Below are 10,515 nucleotides of genomic sequence, written 5' to 3' on the forward strand. Positions count from 1 at the left end.
CCCTACAACTACAAATACAAAGGAAAAACCCACATAGAGACCACATAAACACACTAAAACACACATACGAGTAAAGACCAAAACACCTCTTACCAATCTCGCAATGGTCGCCCTTCCAGCCCGGCTCACACACACAGGATCCGGAGACGCAGGAACCGTGACCCCCGCAATCCGGCACCTCACAATCGGTCTCCGGAATGTCACACTCCCTTCCCTTCCATCCGGGCTCACAGTGACACAGGCCGCCCCCGTAAGTGCCGTGGTTACTGCACAGGACCGGACACAAACCTGCAAGAAACGTGAAGGGAAGTTTTGAGTGTGACAGTGTGGTAATTAAATCATTTGGTATAAGTTTCTATATTTGCCATGACTGTTGCTCAACCCAGCTGCAAAGGACGTGAAGGGAAGGTTTAAGTGTGATGGTGCTAATAAAATAAATGTTTGTAATGACAGACTGATGGAATTAAATCATTTGGTACAAGTTTCCGGGTCATGTTTGCTGCTGAAGACAGGTCATAAGATAGCAAAGAGCGGGAAGGTAATGTTTCAGTGTGTTCGTATGCCAGTAGAATTGTTTGCTGGCTTAGAATAGTGGAATTAAATGGTTTAGTATATGTTTGTGTAGTATCATGTGTGCTGCTCAAGACTAGACATACACAAGCCTAAGACGTGAAAGGAATGTTTCATTGTGCTGGTGTGTCAATAGAAGAAACGATTGCTGAGGTAGAAGGTTGGAATCAAATGGTTTAGTGTAAGTACGCGTTTATATCGTGACTGCTGCTCAAAAAGTAAATATTAAACTGCGGGTATCCAGGGAGCTATCGTAGATTAAACTCTAACCCACCTAGTGAACACCGCAACACAGTACATGAGTCACAAGCACCACAATCACCAGCATTTATAAGTTTAACTATCAAAATGCGAAGTAAATATTAAACTTCGATTATCTAGCAAAACAAAAATCCAAACCAGCTACTGACCCACGAAAAAAGCGAAATACTGCATAAATCACCAACATAACTATCAAAACGCGAAATAAAAACACCATATCGATAATTACCAGAAAGAAAACTAACCTAATCCACGACCCACAAAAAATCCAAACCACCAATTGACCCACGAAAAAGCGAAATACTGCATACATCACCAACATAACTATGAAAACGCGAAGTAAAGATACCACAACGACTATCAAAAAGGAAACAAAGCTAACCCACAACCCACAACACATAAATCTCCCATCACCACACACCAGCGAGGCACAAGCACAGGTAAACGCGGTGCACAGGCGCAAATCACGGGGAGGGAGGACACGTTAAAACACCGCCAGGACACGCAGCCAATCCGGTGTAATCCGCGACGCACGACCCCCGGGCTGAGCGGCGTCGCGAGCCTGGATGGAGGGACTGAGCCAACACGCGGCGCCCAACACCCAAAATTATATGCCGCGCCCGCAGAAATACTGGACCGAGTGAAGGTAATCGGCGAGCAAGGACGTGCCGACGCAAGGGACGCAAGGATCAGAGGGCTGGAGTCTCTCTTTCTCTCCTCTCTCTCTCTCTCTCTCTCTCTCTCTCTCTCTCTCTCTCTCTCTCTCTCTCTCTCTCTCTCTCTCAGGAAATTGGAAACGCCTCAGAATCCTTAACTGCCTCGTCATGTCCTTCGCGGAACAACCTGAAGAAGGAAAGGACAAGGGATGTCTCCCCTCGGCCTCACACGGCTCCTCCTTCCTGCGTCATTCTTCACAGGATCGGAGGAAGTAAAGGATTCCTTATTTATTCCATTCAATCTTTACTCTTTTTATGGCAAGTTTTGTTCATTTATTTACTTATTTATTTTTTTGCGTATCTCTATTTCTCGAATTGTCTGTCTCATATTTTCATCCTTTTATTCATGTTGGGTATTTTTCCCTTATTTTATCACGTTCCTTCATGTCTTCTTTTCTCTTCCTGTATATTTATTTTCATTTCCAGTCTTCATTTGATCGTTCTTTTTGGATCATATACGTATCTTTTTCTCATCTATATGATTTAATCCTTTATTTTAGCATCTTCGAAGTCCCCCCCCGACCCTCTCTCTCTCTCTCTCTCTCTCTCTCTCTCTCTCTCTCTCTCTCTCTCTCTCTCTCTCTCTCTCTCTGGAAGGTCGTGGCCGTGCAAGTCTTCCCCGGCTTAGTTAATATGGTTTGTTTGTACTTAGGGGCGTGAGAGTTGGTCTTGGCGCCCCTGACGAAGAGGGGATGACGGCAGATCTCTCTCGGCGATGTTCATGAATATTTATAACTTGTGGGAGTGTTTGCCGAGGACTTGCGTAGGAGGGAATGTTATCACGACTAAGTAGGAGCATGGAAATGGAATGGTGCGCTGATGTGTTTGGGGTGAATGTTGAAAAGTAAGTACACACATACACGGAGAGGATAATGGCCGTTAACTTTCCTAAATATCGTTCGCATGGTGACGAAGAGAGAGGAAAGAAGTTTATTCGGGTGAATTTTTACGCTATAGAAATATCTACTAGAGAGCTTAGCAAAAGATATTGTTATAAAGCGTTACAGGTACTGGCGAAAAAAAAAAAGAGGAGTTTTGGCCTTTTAAGCTATAGAGATTTATGAACGCTAAAAAAAAAAAAAAAAAACCGGTTATAAAGTTATAGGTATGGATGAAAAGAGAATTTCGGCTTTTTACGCCACAGAAACATTTATGAACGCTTAGCAAAAAACAGAGTACAAAAAAGTTATAGGTAGTGAAGGGATGAGTTCTGTCTAGCAGTGAAAGGGTTACATTCGTTCATGATTTACGTACAAAACGGCGGGAGATAATTGGGGCTGTTTCTATCTCACTCGTTCGTCTGGGCGGAAAATGATCCGCTGAAATCTGATGGAATATTAAGGCGAGGCAATCCCAGTTTTTCCAAGTCAACAGCGTCTGGAGCACCTGCCTGTGTGATTCAAGGGATGTGGCTACAATTCTCATCTCAGCTTAATACAGGGAAGCTAACACTGCCTCGCTTCACACACATTGCCATCCTCCCTTCCCTCAACAATACTAGTTATCTGTTATGCTAGATTTTCCTTATAAATGCCTTTTTTTCTCTTTAAGCTAACATCAACATTACCAAGCTTAACATAGGGAAGCTATCACACACACACAAACACACCTTCCTCCCTTCTCTCGACAATACTAGTAAACTGTTTTTGCTACATTTTCTCTCCAAATGTCTTTTTTTTCTCTCTAAATTAATGCTAAAATTCTCATCTCCATTTATCATATGAAGGGTAACACTACGGTCTTGCTTCCTTCCTCTCTTCTCTCAAACAATGCTAGTTATGTATTTTGCTAAGAGATACTCATTCCATATTTCCTTTTTTCTCTAACCTAACAATGATATTCTCATCTCAGCTTAACACAGGGAAAGTAAACGATGATCCCACTTCACACACCACTTCCCTTCCCTTCTCTCAATAATACTGGTCATCTGTTTTCCAGCCTTCCAAATTTCTTTTTTCTTTTTTTCTCTCTAAACTAACACTGAAATTCTCATCTAAGCTTAACACAGGGAAACTAAGACTGGGATCCCACTTCACATACACACACTCCCTTCCCCTCTTCTCTTAATAATACTAGTCATTTATTTTCCTAGGAGACCTCTAAGTTTAATTTTTCTATAAACTAAAACTAAAATTCTCATCTCAACACAGGCAAGTTAACACTACGGCTTCGCTTCACACACACACACTCCCTTCTGTCCTTCTCTCAACGATACAAGATAATCTATTTTGCTAAGAGATATTCCTTATAACTTTCCTTTGTCTCTAGGCTAAAACTACAATTCTGCTTCATACACGCACTTTCCTTCCTCCTCCTCTCAACAACACTAATTTAGCAAAGATATCTCCCTTAGAACCCCTCCTTTTTTTTTTTTTTTTTGAGTTAAACATCCTCTCCAGCTTCTTATCGCTATTCTCACTTTTCCTCCGTCAAATTTCTTCTGAACTCTCTTCCAGTAAACACCGCATTCATATTTACATCACCCTTTCAAATCCTATTCTTTCACACTCATCACCGCCATCACCAGATCACCACCGTCACACTCACTCCTTATCCCCGCCTACAACCTTCTATTTCAGTCTCACGATCCAAGAAAGTGACGCTAATAATTCTCGCGCCCTATTCAAGACTAGATCTGAGGAGCAAAAACGTCTTCCATGATAACGTTTTGTAAGTATTCAGCGGTTATAAATAGAAATGGGAGTGATGGTGAGAACGAGAGCGAGAGAGAGAGAGAGAGAGAGAGAGAGAGAGAGAGAGAGAGAGAGAGAGAGAGAGTGGTGCCTTATCAGCATAACAGCGGGGATGTTTTTGACAGCTTATTTTCCTGGCAATTTTCTGGCCGCTGTGTTACTGAAATCTGGAGTACCCCGGCCGTAGACTTAATCGATGTAGCTCCCGCCTGCAGCCTGGGATGTGCCTGCCCCAGCAACACAGCCCCGCACGCCTCCAGTCCCTCCCGTGCCCCGCCCCGTCAGACTTTGGGGCGGGTCTGGGATTGGGGGGTGGGGGGGCTCTGGGCCTTACAACAATATCCTCCATTATAACTTTTCTCCGCGGCCTCCGTACCCTACCCGCTCTCTCTCCCCTCTTCCTCCTCCTCCTCCTGCACCGGCCCGCGAGTCGCCTTCAGGCAGTTTGGGTTTATGCAGTCACAGGGAATAAAATTTGAACAAAGGGATTCGTCGATCAAAAAGTGATTTAGAGGAAAGTGCATTGCGTGTGTCTTCTTTTTTTTTTTTCGTTTCGTTTTGTTGCCAAATCTCCAAAGAGTGAATGATGGAATAGCGGAATAAGGAAAAATAAAATAAAATAAAAAATGAGAACGCTGAGAGCTGGAGAGCGAAAGAAGCAAGAAAACTAGACTTAAAGGGGAAGGTACTGAAGGACATTACTATCACACACACACACACACACACACACACACACACACACACACACACACACACACACACACACACACACACACACACACGTCTTGTACTTCTATTCAATTCCTTAAAGAGACGTGACGATACTAAGACACGATACAAGTCTTGCTTCACCCACACGTTCCACACACCCGTACAAACTAATTCACGTCCACATATTCCACGTACACGCATGGACGCCCACATACACGTCCAAATTCTTCTCCCCCACACACCCATACACACACGACCGCGCACATCCACAAGCCTCCCGCCCTATTCAGGCTGCGGCGCCCCTGTGAAGACCCAAGACACACGTTTATGCATACAAACATAAGCCGAAGGAACGTCTAGCCACCCCCCCCCTCTCTCTCTCTCTCTCTCTCTCTCTCTCTCTCTCTCTCTCTCTCTCTCTCTCTCTCTCTCTTATATTCAAATCACACACTAGTAATGCTCGATTCTTCTCTCCTCTCATTCCAAGACATGCCGATATTATTCCTTCCTGTGTGACTTGCTCTCTGTCTCTCTGTCTCTCTCTCTCTCTCTCTCTCTCTCTCTCTCTCTCTCTCTCTCTCTCTCTCTCTCTTGACCACACAATATCGGGGAAAGACAACTCGGAAGAGGAGGAGGAGGAGGAGGAGGAGGAGGAGGAGGAAGAGGAGGAGAAGGAGGAGGAGGAGGAGGAGGAGGAGGAGGAGGAGGAGGAGGAGGAGGAGGAAGACAAAAATGGACACCCTTCCAAAGTGTCACAGGAGGCGTGAATAAGTAATAAGACTACACATGTTGAGGAGGAGGAGGAGGAGGAGGAGGAGGAGGAGGAGGAGGAGGAGGAGGAGGAGGAGGAGGAGGAGGAGGAGGAGGAGGAGGAGGAGGAGGAGGAGGAGGAGGAGGTGCTGAGAGTAAAAGCGAAATTGTTTATATTAGAGCAAGTAAATAAGTGTCTTAAGAATGATGTTAAAAGGCGTCCCTGGAAGAAGAAAGGGAGAGTACCAGGAAGTGGCTGAGCGAGAGAGAGAGAGAGAGAGAGAGAGAGAGAGAGAGAGAGAGAGAGAGAGAGAGAGAGAGAGAGAGAGAGAGAGAGAGAGAGAGAATGTAAAGACGAAAAAAACACAAAAAAAAACAACAAGAGGAAGAAAAAATTAGAGAAACATCATAAGGAGAAAAAAAGGGAAGAGAATGAGAGGAGAAACGAAAAATTAAAGGAAACATAACCATCAAGAAGCTCAAAAATAACGAAAGACGAACAGAAAGAGAAGATGAAGAGGAAGAGGCGCATAAAACGAAGGAGAATCTAAGACCATAACACGCTTAACACGCACATTCTAAGAGGAATCCAACACCTTATTACGGCCATTAAGGTGCTCGACATTAGGTGAAGGTGTTAAGTGCTCCAGAAATTGTCCATTGGTCCTTGCAGTGATAATTACGTTTTCTTTCTTACTTTTTAAGGGATTACTACGTTACTACATCTCTTAGCCACTGGAAATAGCATAGTTATATAATTTAAGAGTATTTGAAACCTAAATATGTTACTTTGATTACAATTAAATGTATAGAGCCATTACCTATTTTATATCAGCGCTGAGTAAATAAATTCTTTCTTTAGTTACTTTAAATGAGGTGAGACAAAAGAACAAAGTAACACACACACACACACACACACACACACACACACACACACACACACACACACACACACACATACGCACACACATTCTTGGTCCTTCTATGTTGTTTCATAAGCTAAAGAAAAAAAAATAATAAATAAATAAATAACATAAGTCTTCTTGCCCCTTCTGAGGAATTTGGTAAGCTACACTGTCTAATCTAGGAACACAAAGGAAGAGACGGTAGAAGATACAGCAGCAGACGTCTTGGCTCTACCTAACGCAGACTCCGAGATGCAGGACAGTAAAGGCAAGTAAGTGTTTAGCGATTCTGAAGATCACTAAGATGGAAAATTGAGGATAAATGAAAACAAGGAAATGGGTTTGGGTTTTGAAATAGTTTTGGCCATCAGTGTTTATGCTTCATCTCTCTCTCTCTCTCTCTCTCTCTCTCTCTCTCTCTCTCTCTCTCTCTCTCTCTCTCTCTCTCCGCGAATCAATACAATAATGGGACACGAACTTCACATTACAGAGTTCTTACAATTTAATTGGAACGCAGAGAGAGAGAGAGAGAGAGAGAGAGAGAGAGAGAGAGAGAGAGAGAGAGAGAGAGAGAGAGAGAGAGAGAGAGAGAGAGAGAGAGAGAGAGAGAGAGAGAGAGAGAGAGAGAGAGAGAGACGTTTTAACACAAGTACATTAATATCAGTAATTGGAAACGACGTGTTAATGGCGCGGTGCAAATATTATACTGAACACTTTTCTTTTGTAATATTAATTCAGTCTAAATGATTTAACGCTTTATATTCTCAGCACAACACAAGTGACTGTGCTCCTGAACGTCTTTGTCTCTTATATCGATTAATTCTAACAGACCTAAGTGAAATTATCGGAGTTTTCGTGTGGTTTCATGATTCCAGTGATGATTTTACAGACATTCAACAACATCAGAGGGAAAAACACTCGTGATAACCTCACTAATCATCTCTGTGGCATTTGAAAACAGTCGTGGCTTTCGTTAATAGGTTTTATGGGAAATTATTGGAGTTTTCATGATTTTAGTGGCAGTTTAACAAGCATTCTCTATCAACAAATGGAAAAACACTTCCAAGAACCTGACTAATGATTTAAATGGCCTTTGAAAATACCCTTGACATCCTTTATCAGCCTCTATCACAGCTTTCAAGAATATTTTAATGATTCTAGTGATTCTTTAACAAGGATTTTGCGTCGTCAAAGGCAAAACCATAACAATCACCTCCTTAGCCTTTGAAAAATAATGCAATGAGAGAACAAAGCGTTTATGAATCCGTGTCAAGGTAATGCTATACTTACTCTTGGAGCAGTCCTCGCCTACCCAGCCCGGCACACACTCGCAGCGACCCAGCGCGCAGGAGCCGTGGTTGCTGCAGTCATTAGGGCACGCTGACTGTAGATCTGGTTCCTCGCCCAGGTACAACTCAACCTGTCCAATTATTAGGCACCGGTGAGGCTCGGTCAGGTGTGTGTGTGTGTGTGTGTGTGTGTGTGTGTGTGTGTGTGTGTGTGTGTGTGTGTGTGTGTGTGTGTGTGTGTGTGTGTGTAATGTATAAATGCACTCAAACTTTCAAAACATTGCATTCAAATTTATGTTAATATGATCATGTTAGTTTTACATTTTTTCCTGGAATGCTAAATGAGAGAGAGAGAGAGAGAGAGAGAGAGAGAGAGAGAGAGAGAGAGAGAGAGAGAGAGAGAGAGAGAGAGAGAGAGAGAGAGAGAGAGAGAGAGAGAGAGAGAGAGAGAGAGAGACTACCCCCTCCCTCACTCCTACCACCACTTACCTCGTTCCAGCCAATACCGTCGTTATAAATAGCCAGGTACCAGGTTCCCGTGTCCAGGTACTCCACCAGTGTCACGTTCACGCCGCGGTCATGGATGAAGCGCCGCTCACGAAACACGGAAGGCAGGGCGAGAGGCTCCTCCACGTCCTCATCATCCGCGTGCAGGACTTCACGTGAATCCTACAGTGGAGAGACGAAGGATGTGATGAAGGAAGAAAATGGAGATGTGTGGATTTTTGTGGATGCATTAATAGGTGAGTTATCCACATTCTTCTAATCCATCTTAGGTATTTATTGCATTTCTTCAGTACGCATGAAAGAAAATGGGATATGATTATGGAGAAAATGTAGATGTGTGGATTGTGGGGTACATTAATAGGTGAGTCATCCACATCCTCCTCATCCACCTGCAGTATTTGTTGAGATTCCTTTAGTATTGATGGAAATAGAAATAATACACGAAAGAACACGTGGATAAGCTGATTACTGTAACTATTATTGTATATCTCTTCTTTTTCTTCTTCAATATCAAACAAGGTAGTGACGGGTGAATCGAGATAAAAGAGAAGCACAGGTTGGAAGGTTGCCTCAATAAGTGAGTACAGATAAAAAAAAAAAGTGACATGTGAAAGCTACGGTACTGAGCAGTGTGGTGAAACAAAATATTGACAATACATCCATTTGTTGCTTTTACAGATTCAACATGTTATGACCAAAAAAAAAAAAAGGACTAAACCAAAACAATACAAGGCAAAGTAACCGCTGGAATACATTAAACATAAACAACCTCACACACACACACACACACACACACACACACACACACACACGGAAAACACAATTAACACCGCCACTAACCAGGGAAATCACCCATGACAACACTGCCCCCTCAGGACCCGCGGAAAAGCAAATTTGTTATGGCCGAAACAGACCTGAAATGACATCATGATGGACCATCACGAACCAAACGGAATGACTAATGATGCGTAGAGGCGCCCTGCCGCTCACCGCGCTGGAATCTGTCACAACACGGACCGGGAGGACGAGGGGGAGGAGAAAGGGAAGGAGGACGAGGTAAGCAAACAAAAACAAACACAACATAACCGAAGGAGGAGGAACAGGAGGATCAGGAAAGCAAACAAAGGAAAAAAGAAAAGAATATATCATAACTCACGAAGAGGATGGGGAGGAAAAGAAGGACGAGGAAAGCAAACACACACACACACACACACACACACACACACACACACACACACACACACACACACACACACACATAAAAGAGGAGGAAGGAAAAAAATTATCACAACATACACTGAGGACGAGGAAGAGGAGGAGGAGGAGGAGGAGGAGGAGGAGGAGGAGGAGGAGGAGGAGGAGGAGGAGGAGGAGGAGGAGGAGGAGGAGGAGGAGAGTAAACATAAATGAAACAAGATAAGGATAAAGGCCGGAATCTATTAAAGCATGAAGCGAGGATGAAGAGGAAGAGGGCAACGAGGAGGAAGACGAGGAAAGTAAACACACACACAAAAAACAATAAACAAATGAGAAGGGAAAGAATTACAAAGAAAAAAGGAACAGGCATTGCAGCAGAAAGACAAAAAAAAAAAAAAGTAGACATTTACGAGAGAAAAATGAGGAGAGAGAGAGAGAGAGAGAGAGAGAGAGAGAGAGAGAGAGAGAGAGAGAGAGAGAGAGAGAGAGAGAGAGAGAGAGATGAAAGGTGAAGTTGTGGCAATGAGTGTGTAGAGAGAAACTGTGCGAAAGGTCAGAGAGAGAGAGAGAGAGAGAGAGAGAGAGAGAGAGAGAGAGAGAGAGAGAGAGAGAGAGAGAGAGGCACTAGTAATGAGACAGAAAACAGGTACGGGAAAGTAATGAGGTGGTGGCTGGAACAGTGCAGGGAAAGGGATGGACGGAGAGCTGCATTATTCTGCCGAGAGCCGCCGCGTGGAGGGAGTCCGTGTCACAATTTACTGCCGCTGAGTATGGACAGGGCGCTTACTCCTTTATTTACACGCTGCGCCGGGACTAAAAGGGATAAAGGGGTTGAGTTGAAGTCTAGTCTCTCTGATTTACCCCGCTAGATGGAACGAGGACTAATAGGGATGATTTGAGCCAGCATCATTCTTCG

The 10,515-nt window shown here is 43.6% G+C and overlaps 1 protein-coding gene across 1 annotated transcript in view; it reads right to left on the minus strand.

Annotated features, from left to right (window-relative positions):
• Positions 1–10,515, minus strand: part of LOC135090404 (teneurin-a-like) — a 336,834-nt gene that overhangs the window by 102,916 nt on the left and 223,403 nt on the right. The window contains 3 exon segments of the mRNA XM_063987158.1: positions 94–288; positions 7,897–8,026; positions 8,385–8,564. Of these exon segments, the coding sequence (XP_063843228.1) occupies positions 94–288; positions 7,897–8,026; positions 8,385–8,564 (505 nt within the window).

This window comes from Scylla paramamosain, chromosome 35 (assembly GCF_035594125.1).
Source record: "Scylla paramamosain isolate STU-SP2022 chromosome 35, ASM3559412v1, whole genome shotgun sequence".
In the NCBI taxonomy this organism is placed as follows: domain Eukaryota; kingdom Metazoa; phylum Arthropoda; class Malacostraca; order Decapoda; family Portunidae; genus Scylla; species Scylla paramamosain.